The following is a 21,319-nucleotide window of genomic DNA, read 5'->3' on the forward strand; positions in this document are numbered from 1 at the left end:
ACTACGTGGCTCTGTGCTGCATACTACTTCGCTGTGCAATATACTACGTGGCTGGGCAATATACTACATCACTGGGCAATATACTACGTGGCTGGGCAATATACTACATGGCTTTGTGCTGTATACTACGTGGCTGGGCAATATACTACGTGGCTGGGCAATATACTACGTGGACATGCATATTCTAGAATACCCGATGCGTTAGAATCGGGACACCATCTAGTATTGTTATAAGGAGGGGGATTTAAGCTGCTATCAATAGTCGTTCCTTAGAGCATATTTTGCAATGAATGCCTACAAAACTACCATCGCCATCGGTCTTGAAAGAGATAGTTACAAAGGTAACGCACTTGTTAGCACCCCTGGAGGAGCTTGAGACGGTTGAGTGGAAACTGTAGCTAATACACGAGCGGTTCATGCATGCAGATTTATCTCTTTCTAAATGCGTCTCCTGCAGACACACCACCGCAAGTGAGTACTCTCGGACCTATTCCAGAACGACCGGCCGTTTTGTATCGTTGCCATTCCACAAGAGAAATTTGGGATTGCTAGCCATTACGCTGGTCTATATATGGTTGATTTGTGTGGAGGGCACATATATTACCAGTCTCCAGTGTGGAGTCACCTCAACGCACCAATACAATTTTAAAAGCAAAAATACCAGCCACATTATGTTCAGGACTGTGCAGCACATTTTGCAAACTTTGAGCCCCAGTAAACAAACAACATGAAATGACATTTTCATCCACCAGGGGCAGATAGAAGAAGGCACCAATATCAAAGACTGACCGTCAGGAGAATAGGTGTGACCAGGTGCAAGCTAAGAGTAGCCACCTCCATATATAACTAATAAAGTAGCACTCTAGCGCTATAGTATGCAAACATGGATTCTTTATTGCATTATTGCTCTAGAAAATAGGAAAAAACAAAGATACTGTATTTTTCGGACTATAAGACACACTTTTTTCCTCCAATATTTTGGAGGAAAGTGGGGGGTGCATCTTATATGTCTGGATGTACCTTAGTCCGGCTGTGGATGGGAGAGGAGTGGCAGTGGCGGACAGCTGACACTGTGCCCGCTGTTAAAGTGAATTTTCACTGCTTCCCATGCCCGTAGTATCCGTAGGCACTGAAGCCAGCGTCGATAGGTGGGAGGAACTATGGGAGTGGAGAGCAGTGAATAGTCATCTTCTTTAATAGCAGTCACAGTGTTTGCTGCAGTCGCCGGGTCCTGCAGCCGCTGGGCTATCACATAAATATTGGGATCCCGTTGCTGCATCCAGTTGGGAACTGAAATCATAATATCTGCATATTTAACCCCTTCCCGACCTTTGACGCAGCGTATGCGTCATGAAAACCCGTGCCAATCTGACCTGTGACGCAGCATATGCGTCATGGCCGGATTGGGCTCCTGCAGGCCGGGTGAAAGGGTTAACTCCAATTTCACCCGGCCTTCAGGGACAGGGGGAGTGGTAGTTTAGCCCAGGGGATGTGGCTTCACCCCCCCGTGGCTACGATCGCTCTGATTGGCTGTTGAAAGTGAAACTGCCAATCAGAGCGATTTGTAATATTTCACCTAAAAAACTGGTGAAATATTACAATCCAGCCATGGCCGATGCTGCAATATCATCGGCCATGGCTGGAAACACTTTTGTTGGTTGTGGTTAGGGTTACGGCTACAGTTGGGATAAGGGTTAGGGGTGTGTTGGCGTTAGAATTGAGGGGTTTCCACTGTTTAGGCACATCAGGGGGTCTCCAAACGCAACATGGTGCCACCATTGATTCCAGCCAATCTTTTATTCAAAAAGTCAAATGGTGCTCCCTCCCTTCCGAGCCCCGACGTGTGCCCAAACAGTGGTTTACCCCCACATATGGGGTACCAGCATAGTCAGGACAAACTGCGCAACAATTACTGGGGTCCAATTTCTCCTGTTACCCTTGAGAAAATAAAAAATTGCTTGCTAAAACATCATTTTTGAGGAAAGAAAAATGATTTTTTATTTTCACGGCTCTGCGTTGTAAACGTCTGTGAAGCACTTGGGGGTTCAAAGTGCTCACCACATATCTAGATAAGTTCCTTGGGGGGTCTAGTTTCCAAAATGGGGTCACTTGTGGGGGGTTTCTACTGTTTAGGCACACCAGGGGCTCTGCAAACGCAACGTGACGCCCGCAGACCATTCCATCAAAGTCTGCATTTCAAAAGTCACTACTTCCCTTCTGAGCCCCGACGTGTGCCCAAACAGTGGTTTACCCCCACACATGGGGTATCAGCGTACTCAGGAGAAACTGGACAACAACTTTTGGGGTCCAATTTCTCCTGTAACCCTTGGGAAAATAAAAAATTCTGGGCTAAAAATTATTTTTGAGGAAAGATAACGTATTTATTATTTTCACGGCTCTGCGTTATAAACTTCTGTGAAGCACTTGGGGCTTGAAAGTGCTCACCACATATTTAGATTAGTTCCTTTCGGGGTCTAGTTTCCAAAATGGGGTCACTTGTGGGGGGTTTCTACTGTTTAGCCACATCAGGGGCTCTGCAAACGCAACGTGACGCCCGTAGAGCATTCCATCAAAGTCTGCATTTTAAAACTTCACTACTTCACTTCCGAGCCCCGGCATGTGCCCAAACAGTAGTTTACCCCCAGATATGGGGTATCACCGTACTCAGGAGAAACTGGACAACAAATATTGGGGTCAAATTTCTCCTGTTACCCTTGGGAAAATAAAAAATTGCGGGCTAAAAAATCATTTTTTGAGAAAAGAAATTTTTTTTTTATTTTCATGGCTCTGCGTTATAAACTTCTGTGAAGCACCTGGGGGTTTAAAGTACTCAGTATGCATCTAGATAAGTTCCTTGGGGGGTCTAGTTTCCAAAATGGGGTCACTTGTGGGGGAGCTCCAATGCATAGGCACACAGGGGCTCTCCAAACGCGACATGGTGTCCGCTAACAATTGGAGCCAATTTTCCATTCAAAAAGTCAAAAGGTGCGGCTTCCCTTCCGAGCCATGCCGTGTGCCCAAACAGTGGTTTACCCCCACATATGAGGTATCGGCGTACTCGGGAGAAATTGCCCAACAAATTTTAGGATCCATTTTATCCTATTGCCCATGTGAAAATGAAAAAAATTGAGGCGAAAATAAATTTTTTGTGAAAAAAAAGTACTTTTTCATTTTTACGGATCAATTTGTGAAGCACCTGAGGGTTTAAAGTGCTCACTAGGCATCTAGATAAGTTCCTTGGGGGGTCCAGTTTCCAAAATGGGGTCACTTGTGGGGGAGCTCCAATGTTTAGGCACACAGGGTCTCTCCAAACGCGACATGGTGTCCGCTAACGATGGAGATAATTTTTCATTCAAAAAGTCAAATGGCGCTCCTTCCCTTCCGAGCCTTACCATGTGCCCAAACAGTGGTTTACCCCCACATGTGAGGTATCGGTGTACTCACTATGCATCTAGATAAGTTCCTTGGGGCGTCTAGTTTCCAAAATGGGGTCACTTGTGGGGGACCTCCAATTTTTAGGCACACGGGGGCTCTCCAAATGTGACATGGTGTCCGCTAAAGAGTGCAGCCAATTTTTCATTCAAAAAGTCAAATGGCGCTCCTTCCCTTCCAAGCCCTGCCGTGCACCCAAACAGTGGTTTACCCCCACATATGAAGTATCAGCGTACTCAGGACAAATTGGACAACAACTTTCGTGGTTCAGTTTCTCCTTTTACCATTGGGAAAATAACAAAATTGTTGCTGAAAGATCATTTTTGTGACTAAAAAGTAAAATGTTCATTTTTTTACAAAGTGAACCACACTTGGGAGCAGAGATATGGTGAGCAGCCATCTCTGCCAACTCTTCAGCTGCTCATAATCAACCGGTCATGGCCGCTGAACCCCTTTTAGTCGTATATGTACTAAAGTATTGCTCCAGGATTATGTTTCCTCCACTACGGGTCTAACAGCCATCTTATATATCTACATATTTGACCTACAGTTATTTGGAGGTGCTGCAGAGATATTTTGGAGGTAAAATAGCTTGAATGAGTATAAAGATTGGTAATGTATGTAATTTTTCTAAGATTGTGATTTTATGGTCAATACACATATAAATAATAATCAGATGACACTGGGGGAGATTTATCAGTTTAATGGGACAGAATTCTGCACTAATGTGCGGCTGAAACTGTATTTCATGACTTGTTTCTCTTGTTTTCAACACTTTCTATGCCTTGTCTGACGAGGCGTGGATTAGCTGATAACGGCGTGGCTTTACTGAGAGGGGAGGGATCTAACATTCTGCATAGAGCAGAAGAAATTGCACCAATATTGTGGTGCACGTTTCTAGCACAAGGTTGGCCAACTAATAGGCAGTGAAAATTCAGAAAACACAGTTTAAATACATGCTAGATTTATCAAGTGGCACCTGCAAGAGGAGTGTGACCGGCCCCACACTGATTTTTACCAGGCACTGGAGATGACAGGTAGACAACCCCGAATAGAATAATCCACCACATGGCTAACAGACTTGGACTGGCCCACAGGAGACCAGGAGAATCCTCCGGTGGGCCACCATCCTCTTATATGCACACTATAATTTAATCACTATGTCCAGATGAAGGCAGCATCTTATTCATTTCACAATCTACCCAGTTCATTGTTATATGAATTTGTGATTGAGGATAATGTCACATTTACCAGTAGTTGAAAAGTGGAGCCCTGGAATTGGTTACTGGTGGGCCCTTGGCACCCCAGTCCGACGCTGCATATTAGTATATAGTTTAGCACAAATTCTATGTTGTATCCAACTTTTTCAGCACTGCTTATAATTTTTTACACTTTCTAGGTCTGGCGATGATCTTCCATACACCCCCCCTACAGAAATACAAAGAAAGATATATCCAAGTATAGTTGAGAAAATAAAGGAGGAGCCTATAAAAGGATTGACAGGCCCAGACTATGTCACCGGATCTAATCTACCTAGCCATTCTGATGTCCATGTGTCTTGCTTAACAGGATTACGAATACAGGTGGGTTACATGTTCATGCGGTAAGTGAAAGGCACCCAATCATATCACGAATATTCATATAATGAACCATGATGTAGTTACGAGACCCTCAGACTGAGAGCCAATCATTTCTTTTCTTTTTTGGTTTATAACATTGTAAATTTGGAGATCTCCCAAGACCAGAATTTTACAGACACTTCTTCCAGCCCACGGTAAAAGAATGTACACTGCAATATGCTGCGTTTAGTTTTTGCTCGAAGGAGTGTCTGCTTCAGCGTATCTCCATTTTCACAAGATAACGATTATAATACAGGAATCTGATAATATTCCTATATCGCCCCATTCCATGTTTTAGCTCCTAAGAACCTGCAGCCCGCACCACCCAAAGTCTAGGTTAGGCTACACTTATCTGAGTATTGTCCTGCTTATTACTCTTAGATTCAGTGTTCGGTGTAAGAGGGAGCATTGTCTGTGACGCGCTCTCCCAAGAGAAGGATTCTGCTTAGTTTTTTGTAGCCCGCAGCATAGAGTTCCTGCAGTCCGTGCTGCAGATTATCATCAAAAACAATAGCGCCATTTAGAAAAATGATTATACTGTAGACGTAGAGGGCTGCACTGCAATCATTTTCTTGTGAAAGTGGAGGAACGGTTTAGGCTGGGTCACGCAAGCATATAAAAAAAAATTGGTCCCATTGTTATCCAGGAGAGTGGCACTTTTTTCTCACTTGCCACCCATGTGCAATTCGTTTTGTTACTCGGCAGCTATTAATCTTTTACACGACTATTTACAATTATTTCCCATAATATAGAATTGTAATGTATCTGTAAAAAACAGTTGCTGTACTGATGGGCCATGCGGCATTGGATTTTTCTTCTCGCTCCCATTCGATTTATTGAATAACATTGGTCCGAGTGTGATACCTTTTTTTATTGAATTGCACTCATGCGATTTATACAATCGTGTGAGTGAGAACCCTAAAAGTGATATCTGGATATTGGGCAGTTCATCATGTTCAAACTATGAACTAAATGAAACCTTTCGTCAAAGGCTGCTAAATATATGGGACTAGTCGCATCCCCAAATTGCTGATTTGACCAGCTTTGCAAAGTGTTCGAGCGCCGGAGCTGCCCAATATTTACATGCACTAGTCTGGGTCATTAATCGGACCAGGCTAGATGATGGTGCAATTTTTTTTTCCTGAGGTCCATGTGAAAAATAACCCACGTAAGCTAGCACATAGGCTTTTGCTATTTGTTATACTTACGGACCGAAAATACATTACATGCATTAACAGAACTTGGAATAAAAATTTGCTTCACAATTGGATGTGTTAACCTCTTAGTGACTGGGCCAATTTTTTTTTTTTTAAATCTGACCAGTGTCACTTTATGTGGTAATATCTCTGTAACACTTCAACAAATCCCAGTAATTTTGAGATCATTTTTTTTCATGGCATATTATGAATTTATGATAATTGTACATTCAGGTCGATATGTTTTGTGTTTATTTATAAAAAAAAAATATAACAAATTTGACAAAAACGTAAAATGAAATGTGCAAGTTTCAAACTTTAAATGATTATCCCTTTAAATAAACTGTTCCTGTGCTGGGATAATCCTATAATGTGCCCCTGCTGTGTACTGTGTAATGGCCGTGTCTGACCGTGCAGGAACATGGTCTGATCATACCACAGCTCCTGGGCAAGGGGGGAAGCAAAAGAGAATATACAGACATTACAGCATGGTATTGCATTTTTTTAACATATCTCTTTGTTAAACTTATTTTTATCCCAAGATCAATTGATTAAAGTGTACTTTGTCCTTGGGACAATCCCTTTAAAGGAAGGAACGTACATGGAAATCTTGAGGCTCTATAGCAAATGCTGCTGCAACATTGCATTAGTTACCGGCAGGTGTCTGCTGTACATAATAGCATAATAGCTGGCAATTGCTCGGTATGTGTGATCTTGCTGCATACGACTTCTCCCCACTGCTGACATGCATATACGGCAAATGACAGGAAGGAGTCAGTTAAAAAAGAACTTGGCCAGAAACTTCAGGCGATTTGGCTTAGTAATTAGCAGAGCTTCTCTCTTTGCCACTGATATGTCTGGGTTTAGTTTTTGGTTTATTCTGTGTGATTATTTTATGTAAGTAGTTAATGGAATCTGTCAGAAGGTTTTTGCTACCTCATCTGAGAGCAGCATGATGGTACAGGCGTTTGACACATTCAGAGCTTTTAGATGTAGAATGAAGCAGAGCTGGGAAAGCTGCCCCCACCCACACCAGGCACTGTATGTACAAAGTCCATAGACAGTGGGGTGCGGAAGCAGAGCTGGGAAAGCTGCCCCCACCCACACCAGGCACTGTATGTACAAAGTCCATAGACAGTGAGGTGCTTACCCTATTTTTTAGACCTATAAGACGCACTTTTTTCCCCCAAAATGTTGAGGGAAAACAGGGATGTGTCTTATAGTCAGAATGTACTTACAGTTAGCGTGTTGGCAGCAGGAGTCAGGCCATTCTTCTGGTGGTCCGACACTGTAGGGTGATAATCTCGCTCCCATCCCAGCCTGGTGTGGCAGGTTCGGCGCTGCACGGTGGTGCGGGGAGGCTCCGGCGACATTTTGTGAAAGCCCGGAGCCCCAAAACTTCTATTGCCTCGATGCTGTAGCCTTCAGGAAAATGGCCACTGGAAACGGCGCATGCGCAAATTGAGATCTCGGCTCCGAGATCTCAATCTGCGTATGCGCCGCCTCTAGCGTCCACTTTCCCTGAGGCCACAGCATCAGGGAAATAGAAGTGCGGGGGCTTTCGGGCTTTCACAAAATGTCGCCATAGCCTGCGCACCACCAAACCTGCAGCACCAGCCGCACCAGGCTGGGATGGGATTTCCTGGAGACCACTGTATCACAGCAGGGGCTCCGGGTTTTCACAAAATGCCGGCGTAGCCCCCCGCACCGCCGAACCTGTGCACCAGTCTGGGTCATATCATCGCCAGACCACCAAACACCCCCTGTGACTCTGCTGCTGATTCTCTCTCCCCCCCCCCCCCATCTTCCCCCCGGTAAGCTGAATTCAGGACTGTAAGACAGCCCCCCATTTCACGCATTAGTTTTTCCCCCATTTTCCTTCTGAAAATTTGGGGTGCGTCTTATAGTCCGAAAAAATACGGTAGTTGCTGGACTAGTCCGGCAATGTTAATCTCTTAGTGATAAATCCTTCACAGTTAGTAAACAGCAGCGCACATTTTGACAAGTGACACATCCCTGAACTCTGTGTTTTAGTGTCTATCTCCTGCTGTCTTCAGATTACATAGCAAAAACCCACGGACAGATTCCCTTTAAATAAACTTGAACCTACACTTAGCCCTACCCCTAAAGACTATAAAAACTTTAAATTTTGTATAGTTTTTTTTTGTTTGCTTCTTTTTGAAAGGGGACTTTTTTAAAAAACATACCCAATTGTGGAACTTTTTATTCTAAGATCTATTGAGTAAAACCTTTCAATTTTACTGCCATTCCGTCTTCTACAAAGTACTTTCACTTCCAGCTGCCTGCATCCGAGCCCTGCATTTGTCTTATCTACCGGGAGAAGCTTTAGGTGTATATGTTATATGTAGCCAAAAGAATGTCTCTTTGGTCTCTGTAGGGCAAGTATACATTAAATACCTTATTGCTATTGTATAGGAAGCCCCAGCAGACTGCAATTTCCTATACATTGAACCAATGGAAACTTTGGTTTCATACATTTGGACTTAGTTGAATCTATTTTCTTCTGCTTTCTCGTATAACTTACTACTATTGCAGATAAGAGTGTTGCTTCTAGCCCCTCCACCCCGCACAGCAGGGATGTTCTTGCTTGCAGTGTCACACTGACATTTGTGGCGCTGTGATTAGCATACGGCTCTCTAGAAGGAATTATCAGTGTATCTAATATATAATTGCCTAGAATACTACTTCCTGCAATTTGTGCCAACTTCCGTGGCTTTGTCCGGAGCTAATGTCCGGAGCTAATGTCCGGAGCTAATGTCCGGAGATAAGTGACGTCAACAGTGTCCAGTGTCTGATTGGTTGCCGCCTGCTGCGAGCGACCAATCAGAAACGTGCCGTACTGTGACACACTCCGCCCGCCATTTTGGTGTGATTTTTGAATTTTTACCTCACAGCAAGTTTCTACTGCGTGGAGGCGGGCCCAGTGACGTTGCTCTTCAAGCTCCTGCCGAATTTCGTCAAAAAAATGATAATACCATTTACCAAAACTATATATATTTAGTTGTGAAGTGGTTCAGTGACATTTTCACACCAATTTTGAACTTTTGTTTGGTGTTTTCTCCATATACTGCCTATTATTTTTGTTCTTTCTTACTATTATTTATTAATTGTATTATTCTTACATTTGAATAAATAAAGTATATATGGATTCTAGACTCCCGATTCTTTAGAATCGGGCTGCCATCTAGTATTATATATTTTATCTGCATTTCCAGTGATTATTTTCTTCTTTTATCATGCAGGGCCCCGTGTTCTTTCTAGAAGACGGAAAATCCGCTATATCTCTAAACGATGCATTAATGTGGGCGAAGGTTAACCCATTCTCACCTTTAGGGACCGGGATACGATTAAACCCTTTCTGAGTGTGGATTATTCTGTGATGTGTGGAGGATAAAGATGCTTCTCCCAAATATACACCCACGGACAGAAGGGCAGCGGTGGCAGGATGATCTCCCAGCCGCCATTCTGATGCAGCTGTGTCACCTTTGTGTTTGGTAATGGTGAAGTCAAATCTATGAACATAGAAGAAAATGAAGACCATTTGACTGGCCAAAGACCAACATGTCCTGTCCTGCTGCGTCCAGGACGTTCCCCATACGTACTGTATATGTGGAGTAATACTAGCTTCTGTTCACACTGCTCGGTGGGTAGTCCAGTGCTGTAGGGCCAGGCAATGAAACTGTGACATTTACTACCATTTATAAGTAATGTAAAGATTTAGCACACAGATTTGTACTGTCCCTTTACTGTGTAGTTGACCACTGGCTGTAAAGATCTGCATTACTGACATTTTATCATAGATGTTCCCTTGGTTTATACAGATGTTCTATTTACAGAATAAAGCCTATAAAGTCCGCCATGGTATTGTGCCTATTGTTGTTATAGGAGCCTGGCACCGGGAGAAAACTTGTCCCTGGCAGCTGCTACTAATCCCTCCATACTTCATGATTGCTGCTTGGAATGTTAGAGCCTAAAGGCCAAAATCTTAGTTTTCCAGTGATACCAAGATCTAGGGGCATAATTCAGGGTGCAGCTTTTTTTCCACGTTGGGATCAAGATGAAACGTTTTACTGCTTGGTTCTGTGTGTAAGAGAGCAGAAAGATCACAGCTTTCTAGTCACCCCAGGGAATGGAGAGAAAGGATTTTTTTTTTTATCACAACTCTGACTAATCTGAAAGTGTGTGTGAATTCGGTCATTATCAGATTTTTTTTCTGCTACAGGGGTAAAATAAAAAGCAGATGTAAATCTAAGATTCCCCTACACCGAATCTGGATTGTTGGAGATAACTGAGGACAGAAAGCGCAATAGGGTCTTTTCCTATAAGAGGGGATGTAAAAGCAGGGAATTTGCTCACTTGGCGCATTTCAGTAGCACACAGGAAAGAAGCTTGAAGAAATCAGCTGCTGCAGATCCACGGGTAAGCAATGTTGAAAGGAATAGGATTGTGGATGATGTGTAGTTCCTCTGCGCTGCTGAAGGAGATCCAAAGGAAAAATCCAGGAGATGCGATAAAACTTGATTTTTTTTTTTTTATCAACGCGTTTCAAAGTCAACAGACGTCTTCATCAGTATCTAATCACAGCTCCCCGACTCTGGTTATATCTGGATGAAGACGTCTGATGACTTTGAAATGCATTGATAATAAAACGGCATCAAGTTTTATCGCGTCTCCTAGATTTTTCCCTTGGATTTCCTTCAGCAGCGCACACTGGCGCGAAACGGCCGTCGTCCGTTGCGTCTCCTCTACACACTTCCTTGCTGTTTTTATGTGATTTCCAAATAGATGACATAAATGGGACGGTGAGTGCCTGTACCACTGCTTCTGACATTATAAGCAATAATTTCCTTGATACCATCAATATAGTGATGTCACGTGAATGGCCAAGTATCCCCCGCAAATAGAGGCAAGAAGTAATCTGCAACAAAAATTCTGAAGAATCCTGTAATTTTTAATGCGATCGTAGTTGGATTGACTTTTTGCATACACAGAATGTGGCGTTCATTGCGCTGCATGGAGGGCAATCTTCCTACTTGGCTTTCGTTTTTCTATAATGACTTTGAGATTCTCGTGATTTACATTTGACATTTTAGAAAATAATAAATTTGCTCATGGGAATAACTGCATTTTATTTACCCTCAGACCATAAATCGTGCAATGAGTGGTAAGAAATCACAGTGAATTATGGCCGCACATATGCTTCAGGTCAAGGTGCACTTAATGTGGAGGGTGATGCTGAGCTCACGCTGGAGGACACGTAGCTTCTATCTCCTTGGTTCACTTTGATTTCTTTGAAACTGACACTTGTTTTACTTCTGATATCAGTCTGACCTGTAGACACAAATATGAGAGAAGACTGAGCTGTCACACTAACCAGCAAGACATTTTACATCTCTTTAGCGGTGTCCTGAAAAGACAAATTAATCTTTGATATTCAGACTTTTTTTGTGAATATGTAGAGCATGGTAGGTCCTAGAACTGAAATCCAGTCTAAAACCTTCCGAAGTGCCAGATTTATTTTATGTGGCAAATTTGGGGCATATTCGTTCAGTTATTTGGTCGTAAACTAATCTTTGCTTTTGTGTTCGATTTGGGGCAGATTGGTTCCCGTCATTTGGTGGTAAATTACCATACTTTTGCGACTATAAGACGCCCCTTACCATGAGACACATCCCAGGTTAAAACAGCAGAAAATAGGAAAAACATTTCTTATTAAACCTTCCTTGGTGGTGGTAAGTGAAGAGGTCATTGTTACTAATATTAATGCACTAGGGTAAAATATGGAGGCATTAGATCTATTGTTACTATTTCTCTGCAGTGTGTATTATACACACAGCTCTGCTACATATGCATACGCTTTTTAGCAAGCGTTTCTTCTGCTAAAAAGTGTCTTTTAGTCTGAAAAATATGGTAAACTTATTTTGTGTAGTGTTTTTTGGAGAATATCTTTAGAACAGTAGATCCAAAACCTGGTATAAAACCTTCCGAATTGTCTGAATTTGGGCCAGATTGGTCCAGTCGTCATATAAAGGTAAAACCTATGATAAACACATAGTGACATTGCGGTATGAGGGTGCCCTTCAATGTTGCAGTATGGTAGCTTTCTCAGTTTTGCATAAATAATAAATTCAGAAAATTGGAAGTGCATTATTGCTGTAGAAAACAGAAAAACACCACATTTAGGCACTCCTACTCCCATCAGCCTAAGGCTGCCCTATAAATTGTAGGCTTTTTAGCCAAGGAGAGGTGTCTTATCAGGACAGGGAACCAACAATGAAGGACGCCTTGATGATGGCTATTGGGCTTACTTATGTTAGCCAATCTATGCACTACCTACCTTCTTTTTACTCTAATTTTTCTATAGCAATATTGCGGTTCTAATTTTCCAATATTCCATATGTAAATAATGTGCCATTTTTTTATTTTCTATAACAGTAATGCAATTCCAATATTCTAAATATATTATTCTTAATATTTCCGAATGCAGTTCTATTTTCCCTTAGAATCATTGTCTTAGCTGGCACCTGTACACACTAGTTTGGATGTGCTGGTCAGTTTTTCTGTTTGACAAACCTGTCACAGTGTGCGACACGCACACTGTCGCAATTCCCCAGTTTTCCCTGGTGAAAGAGGGTGGTCACATGACCGCATGTATGTTATTTGCATAATTGTGGTCACATGCCAACTAGTCTTATGTCTAGGTGTGGGGATTCGATCCTGTGACCTCTTGCCTCCTGCTGACTGGGCTATTGCTAGGCTATTATGGCTAGTCCACACATGATCACAATTATGCAAACCGTATACATCCGATCACATGATCATCCACACTCACTGGTAATATTGGGTAATCGTGACAGTGTGCACAGCGCACATAGAATGACTGCAGACTTTTGTCGTAAGCCTGAAAACCCCTTTAATGCAAATGTGGACTATAATAGAGGTGTTAGGAATGGTAAGTCCTTGGTGTGCCTGGATTTAGATCACAACTAATCATGAGTGGCTCATTCACTGTGTCAGAGATTCCAGAAATGTTCCTGCTGTGTTTATCCTAAATACTCACTAGAGCCGGAGGACAAGGAGGAGGACGAGGACCTGTTTGTTAGACTGCTCTCGCTTTGGTTTTGATTAGATGAAGGCATGAGACGAATGGCGCGCTCGCCAAGTGATGGTTTCACATTAAATCTTTCTGGAAGAGAAAAGAAATAAAATACAAAAGTACGAAAAAAACCATTTCAGTAATGATCTGCTACACAGAAATGCATTTCATCTATTCCGATCATTTTTGGATACTTTCCTGAGTGAAGCCTCTTACATGACTGTATTTGATACGCTGTAACTTGGATCTGGTATACGGACTTCTAATGAAGCAAGATGCATCAGTATTGGAGAACATTTTGTTTTTGTATTTTCATTTATTGCTATTTTATATTCTACAAAAACTTTCTTGTTATAAATGCGAAAACTGATCAATTACTGATGCATCCATATTATACGCACCACAGGCTATCAGTAAAATGGATCACAATTCTGCAAATGTGAAAACCAGATGTGGAAGAAAAATGTTGATGGGAATAGCTCTGTAGGTTTATATTAGTATCGTACTTCAATCTGTATAACATGGAAGAAATATAAATGGTGGACTTGGAGTGATACGGGATGCAGTATAGCTTTTTCTTTCAATAAGCTCGGATTTTCTCAGCAGGGAAACACATACATTTCTGCACTAAAATCCATTCAGTTTGACTGATCTGTCATCACTGGGTTGTGGCTGTTTCTGGATTTGATCTGGAAATTTTCTGCAGCAAATCTGATACATGTAAACCCACTTAAAGGCTTCATTAAGATGTCTGATTTTCACGTAAGAATGCTATCTGTGTTTATCATGCATAGTACTGGTACCTGTGATAGTTTAGGGGGCTATTCACATGTCTGTGAAAATTGAGGAAACATGTCTGATTTTCAGGGTCAGATAAAAATTGCCAATGCAATTAAATGGACTCAAATTTCTCCACGTATAAGAAAAATGGACGACACTCATTCTACACTCAGATCAAAATAATCAGTTCGTTTTTCTCGCACGTGTGAATGAGCCCTAATAATGATCTATAAAAAGGACATTTTGTCAAATAGCAAAGCGAAATACAACTCACAGCAAGCACAATGCACACAACTGTTTCTTGAAAGAAAAAGATGCTAAACCATTTTCCTTACTAATACAAAGCCCCTTCTCCCACTACAAACATTCAGTCACATGGCACCGTCTCTGCGTCTTACTCACTTGGGTCGGCAATCCGGTCCTGCTGTCTCTGCTGCAGGTGGATATCGAGCACTGCTTGCACCTTCTGCTTGTTGACGTCCATGTCTGGCTCGGCCAGGATTTCGCTCAGGGTGATATTGGATTTCACGGCTTTTGTTGCTGTAGACCGTGCCACCATAGGCAGGCCATCCTGGTAATGTCGATCTGTGAAGTCTACTTCATTGTCCTGGATGGTTTTGACCCTTAATAAAAGTTACAACTATGTATAAAATATAGGAACCTTGTACAATTTTCATTATGAGTCCTCTCCACTAACCTCATTCAAGTGTTAGAGAACCAGTCATATCTAGATTCAGAGGTAATCTTCAGTCACATTGTGATTATATCCTGTATAGACAGTATACTGAAAGAGCAGATACAGGGAGAAAATTAAATTATATCCTCCCTGTAGCTACTTACTTCCAGTGATCGAGGCAGTGCAGATAATAGTCACCACGGCTGTAATCACTCCCTTACACAGTGATTAAAGGAAACCTGTCACCCCCCCAGGTGTTTCTAACTAAAAGAGCCAACTTGTGCAGCACTAATGCTGCATTCTGACAAGGTGGCTCTTTTAGTTCTGGTCCCTGGCACTGCTGCAATAATCGCTTTTATAATGTGCCCCTCATACCTTGAAATCGCCAGGGGGGCAGGTCTTTCCCCCCTAAGGCTGGAGTCACACTCAGCGTAAGACAATACGGTCCGTATATTACGGCCGTAATACGCTGAAAAGTCCCCAAAATAGTGTTCCGTAGCTCCTCCGTAGGCAGGGTGTTTCAGCGTTTTTTGCGCATGGCATCCTCCGTATGAAATCCGTATGGCATCCGTACTGCGTGTTTTTCTCGCAGGCTTGCAAAACCGACATACGGCTATACAAGGGATCCATGTGTAAAAAAAACAAAAAAAAACATATACTGTTATATATGTCAGTAGACACATATATGTATATATATTATTACTTCATACAGCGCTAGATAGCTTTAAAGCCGGTAATTCAATTACCGGCTTTTGCTATCTCCTTCCTAAACCCGACATGATATGAGACATGGTGTACATACAGTAAACCATCTCCTATCCCCATTTTTTGCATATTCCACACTACTAATGTTAGTAGTGTGTATGTGCAAAATTTGGCCGTTCTAGCTATTAAAGGGTTAAATGGCGGAAAAAATTGGCGTGGGCTCCCGCGCAATTTTCTCCGCCAGAGTAGTAAAGCCAGTGACTGAGGGCAGATATTAATAGCCTGGAGAGGGTCCACGGTTATTGGCCCCCCCTGGCTAAAAACACCTGCCCCCAGCCACCCCAGAAAAGGCACATCTGGAAGATGCGCCTATTCTGGCACTTGGCCACTCTCTTCCCATTCCCGTGTAGCGGTGGGATATGGGGTAATGAAGGGTTAATGCCACCTTGCTATTGTAAGGTGACATTAAGCCAAATTAATAATGGAGAGGCGTCAATTATGACACCTATGCATTATTAATCCAATAGTAGTAAAGGGTTAAAAAAAACACAGACATTATTAAAGGGAACCTGTCACCCCGAAAATCGCGGGTGAGGTAAGCCCACCGGCATCAGGGGCTTATCTGCAGCATTCTGTAATGCTGTAGATAAGCCCCCGATGTTACCTGAAAAAGGAGAAAAAGATGTTATATTATACTCACCCAGGGGCGGTCCCGCTGCTGGTCAGGTCGGATGGGCGTCTCTGGTCCGCTGCGGCGCCTCCCATCTTCATTACAAGACGTCCTCTTCTGATCTTCAGCTGCGGCGCAGGCGTACTTTGCTCTGCCCTCTTGAGGGCAGAGGATAGTACTGCAGTGTGCAGGCGCCGGAAAGGTCAGAGGCCCGGCGCCTGCGCACTGCAGTACTTTGTCTGCCCTCAACAGGGCAGAGCAAAGTACGCCTGCGCCGGAGCCGTGGCTGAAGATCAGAAGAGGACGTCTTGTAATGAAGATGGGAAGCGTCGCAGCGGACCAGAGACGCCCATCCGACCTGACCAGCAGCGGGACCGCCCCTGGGTGAGTATAATATAACGTCTTTTTCTCCTTTTTCAGGTAACATCGGGGGCTTATCTACAGCATTACAGAATGCTGCAGATAAGCCCCTGATGCCGGTGGGCTTACCTCACCCGCGATTTTCGGTGTGACAGGTTCCCTTTAAAAATTATTTTAATGAAAAAAATCACAAAGGTTGTTGTAATATTTTATTCTACGCTCAATCCACTCACTGAAGACCCTCGATCTGTAACAAAAAAAAAATAATAAACCAACAATATCCATACCTTCCGAAGATCTGTAACGTCCAACGATGTAAATCCATCTGAAGGGGTTAAAATATTTTGCAGCCACGAGCTCTGCTAATGCAGCGTTGTTCGTGGCTGCAAAACCCCGGGGAATGAAGGTTAAGTAGGTCAATGACCTATATTTACCTTCATTTGCGGTGAGGCGCCCTCTGCTGGTTGTCCCTAGATCGTGGGAACTTTCCTAGAAAGCTCCCAGGCTCGAGTTCATAAGAGGCGCCCTCTGCTTCCAAATGCAAGCACCACACCTCAAATCAACTACAGGCCTTCTGTCTGCTTAATTGAGTGACATAACGAAGGGATTGCCCACACCTTTCCATGAAATAGCTTTGGATTCAATTGTCCAATTACTTTTGGTCCCTTTAAAAACAGGGTGGCACATGTTAAGGAGCTGAAACTCCTAAACCCTTCATCCAATTTTAATGTGGATACCCTTAAATGAAAGCTGAAAGTCCGAATGTCAACTGCATCTGAAATGTTTTGTTTAATTCATTGTGGTAATGTCTATAAATAAAATTAGAAAAATGTTGTCTCTGTCCAAATATATATGGACCTAACTGTATATGTGTCTCACTGACTTTATATATATATATATATATATATATATATATATATTCTATGCGTACACATTTATTCTACTGTAAGCTGTCAGTGTGATTTTACTGTACACCGCGCTGAATTGACGGCTTTTCTAACTTCGCTGCGTATTTCTCGCAAGTCACACTGCTGGTCTGTGTGTAATCCGTATTTTTCTGGCTTCCATAGACTTTCATTGGCTTTTTTTGCGCAATACGGTGACAAACGCAGCATGCTGCGATTTTCTACGGCCGTAGAAAGCCGTATAATACTGATCAGTAAAATACGGCAGATAGGAGCAGGGGCATAGAGAATAATTGGGACGTTTGTTACTCGTGTTTTACGGACATATTTTATGCGCTCATACGTCCGTAAAACTCGCTAGTGTGACGCCGGCCTAACACAGACGCACCACAGCCGTCACTCTGGGCTCCTCCTCCTTCATTAGCATCCCCGGTGCCTGCGCTGTAAATTCAAAGGGCAGTGCAACAGTGCATGCCCGAAAAAAAAAAAAACTTACAGCGCAGGCGCCATGGATGCTAATGAAGGAAGAGGAGGTGGCACACAGAGGCCCTGAGTGACGGCTGTGGTGTGTCTGTGTTAGGGGGGAAAGACCTGCCCCCCTGGTGATTTCAAGGTATGAGGGGCACATTATAAAAGTGATTATTGCAGCGTTGGCAGGGACCAGAACTAAAAGAGCCACCTTGTCAGAATGCAGCATTAGTGCTGCACAAGATGGCTCTTTTAGTTACAAACGCCTGGGGGAGGGTGACAGGTTCCCTTTAACAGCCTGTTGTCATGATGTGACAAGACCCAACGGGGGGTCGGTCAGCGGACGGTGCAACACACACAACGGGATGCAAATGGGGAGAGGAAGGCCCTACTGATAGGCAAATGGGGGATGGTCACCACCTGAGCTCAAACCTGAGCCTGTCCCTGCACTCCCCTAACGCCCTAAGTGGGTTCTTCCCCCCACCGCAGTCAGGAACCTCGTCCCTCGCTGTCACCTAGCACTGCCCTTGTTAGTGCATTGGCGGGCAAGGGGCAATAGTGTCACTACTGCAGATAGTACCACACGGGACAGTGACAAACACGAAAGGGACAAGGAATAAACACAACACTTAGGCTATGTGCCCACGGTGTGGATTTCTGTTCAGATTTTTCGGCTGTTTTTGAAAAATACGCACTGTGGGTTACCCCCGGATTTACCACAGATTTGCAGCGTTTTTTGTGCGGATTTCACCTACGGTTTTACACCTGCAGATTCCTATTGAGGAGCAGGTGTAAAATGCTGCGGAATCCGCACAAAGAATTGATATGCTGCGGAAAATGAACTGCAGCGTTTCCGTGCGGTATTTTCTGCAGCATGGGCACTGCGGATTTAGTTTTCCATAGGTTTACATGGTACTGTAAACCTGATGGAAAACTGCTGCAAATCCGCAATGTGTGCACATACCCTCAGCTTCCAGACACCGCTGCAAAGCTCCACACCGCAGATGACACAGAAACGGGACTCCAAACACCAGAAGTAGCTGACACCAGAGAGCTGCAACTGCAGGGCTGGTCTCCATAAAGAAACTTTATGACCAACAGTCAGCTGATGTATCAGGTGATCATTTAAAGGATGGTGGGAGTGGTTACCACCCACATCAGTTGCTTAGCAAATTGCCAGCAGGGAAAAACTGTCATTAACCCTCGCTGGTACTAAAAGGAAAAAAGCTACATTTAAAACAGTGGAACCAGAGTTGCTACAAATCCAAAAATGGATCGTGACACCTGCTCTACAGAGCATCTGTACAGAAAAGGCTGTCAATCAGTGTCAGGGAGTGATTGCAGTCGCGGTGACTGTGACCACCCTATGCATCACCTCGATCACTGGAAGCAAGTAGCTGCAGGGAGGTTATAACTTCATTTTCTCCCTGTATCCGCTCTGCAAATACGCCAGCTACACAGGATATAAACACAATGTAGCCTCAGATTACCACTATACCTGCAGGTAAGGAGCTTTTCTAAACCTGACAAGTTCCCATTAAGGACGCTGATAAAAAGATGATAGCAATTCACATATTAATCCAGAATAATTGTACTACAACTAGTAGTAATCTGAATTTGTATCCTATTCATTAGCAGAGTTGTACTAATTGGTGTGGCATTAGTCAGAAAAAAATAACTTGGAGGTGACGCGCTTCTGTCAGCACCAACCTGTGCGTTTTTTTTCTAGACAACAGTATCACAACATAAGGCTTTGGATACATGGAGACTATGTTCAAACTATAGGAGCTTTCAATCGAGCATTACGACTAATTGGCTTTTGTGTGACTATTTTAGAGCATTGACTGGCCTGTAAAAAAAAATGTCGAGAACAGGCAGGTATCATGCATGGCATAAGTTGTATACCTTTTATATTGAAAGGGGCAAAGTCCTGTGTGACTTACAGCAAACATTTTTGACAGTAGTTGTACAGAGACAACCCATAAGTGAATAGCCTCCCTGATCTTTTATTTCATAGTATCAACTTCATACAAATGATAAATGTGCATATTAACCCTTAATTATCAATGAGTTCTACTATCCTGTTCACGTTAGGAGACTGACTGGCCCATGGAAGCTCCTCGATGACTTCTCTGCCAGTCTTATGTCTTTTCATCAGTTGTGGCAAAGAGCTCTATCATCCATGAACAAAGTGGCTGTTGTGTTTAGCAAATGAGAATATTGAGGTCTTTGTCCAACATTCTTAGATGGGCAGCTGAACAAAATATGGCATAATCCCACAACCGCATCCAAGACTTCACCCTTGCTTCCTCCATTCTCTGGTACTCTCTACCACAACACATCAGACTCTCGCCTACCATAGAAACCTTCAAAAAGAACCTGAAGACTCGGCTCTTCCGACCAGCCTGCAGTGATCCTCAACCTTCTGAACTGCCACACAACCAGCTCTACCCTCTCCTAGTGTATCGGCACCCATCCCCTGCAGACTATGAGCCCTTGTGGGCAGGGTCCTCCCTTCTTTTGTACCTGTTATTGCCTTGTTTTTTGCTCATGTTTATTGTATTTGTCTATATTTGCCCCCTTTTCACATGTAAAGCGCCATGGAATAAATGGCGCTATAAAAGTATAATAATCCCACAGAACATGTCTGGGCAACTGTCTGATCATGATAAAAGGTGACAGTCATGAAAACCTGCTTTCCAAGGAGCGCTTTGAGATTATTTGTCACGTAGTAAAATATTCCACAGGTCAAGATAGCAGAAATCTTTCATTCCCGACTGGAGCAAGCAATGTGTCAACTAAACTTTAATATGAATATCTGGTGTTTGTATCAAGTGGATATTGTAAAATAAAGGTACTGGGGCAGATTTATCAAAAATGTCTAACTCTTAGTTCATCCTTAACTCTAGTCAGTCTTAAAATGCACCAGATTTGACTAAGTGGTTCATGCGGCTTTATAAATCTGGCGTATTTTAAGACTATTATTTGGCTGACTAGGTGCCAGAAATGTACACCACAATATCAGCGTACAGTGCTGAACGATAGGTCATACCTATTTTCAGCTCAACCAAACTCCTGCTTGAGCAAAACACAGAGATTGTCAAAGAAATCATCGCAAATATGATGCAAGTCATGACAGACCGTTTTTGGTACAGATTGGGACAAAATTATGGCACATTTAACTTTATGAATCTGCCCCATCTTTAAAAAATCAGGGAGTCAATTTTCTCAGGAGGTCATTAGATGTGATGTGCAGTCAGCAGGACCCCCACACCAGAAGGTTAAAGGGGGGTTGTCTGGGACTTAGATATTCAATTGAATTTAGGAACTTTGATTTGACTGTAAAGTCCCAGACAGGTGGATATCTAGGGCGGGAAAGTTGTCTCCTAAG

The 21,319-nt window shown here is 43.0% G+C and overlaps 2 protein-coding genes across 9 annotated transcripts in view; one reads left to right on the forward strand and one right to left on the reverse strand.

Annotated features, from left to right (window-relative positions):
* WDR17 (WD repeat domain 17) overlaps positions 1-10,123 on the forward strand; it is a 174,415-nt gene extending 164,292 nt beyond the window's left edge. For all 8 annotated transcript variants that reach the window (XM_069744255.1, XM_069744256.1, XM_069744257.1 and 5 more), the window contains 2 exons: positions 4,832-5,015; positions 9,511-10,123. In XM_069744255.1, coding sequence (XP_069600356.1) covers positions 4,832-5,015; positions 9,511-9,630 — 304 coding nt within the window. In that variant the 3' untranslated portion in view covers positions 9,631-10,123. The remainder of the gene's footprint in view (positions 1-4,831; positions 5,016-9,510) is intronic.
* Positions 10,124-11,372: 1,249 nt separating this feature from the next.
* The window catches only part of SPATA4 (spermatogenesis associated 4), a 29,256-nt gene continuing 19,309 nt past the window's right edge, over positions 11,373-21,319 (reverse strand). The window contains exons 4-6 of the mRNA XM_069744261.1: positions 14,547-14,767; positions 13,329-13,454; positions 11,373-11,599 (exon numbers count right to left, since the gene is read on the reverse strand). Of these exons, the coding sequence (XP_069600362.1) occupies positions 11,475-11,599; positions 13,329-13,454; positions 14,547-14,767 (472 nt within the window). The 3' untranslated portion in view covers positions 11,373-11,474. The remainder of the gene's footprint in view (positions 11,600-13,328; positions 13,455-14,546; positions 14,768-21,319) is intronic.

The sequence above is a fragment of the Ranitomeya imitator genome, chromosome 1, assembly GCF_032444005.1.
Source record: "Ranitomeya imitator isolate aRanImi1 chromosome 1, aRanImi1.pri, whole genome shotgun sequence".
NCBI lineage: Eukaryota > Metazoa > Chordata > Amphibia > Anura > Dendrobatidae > Ranitomeya > Ranitomeya imitator.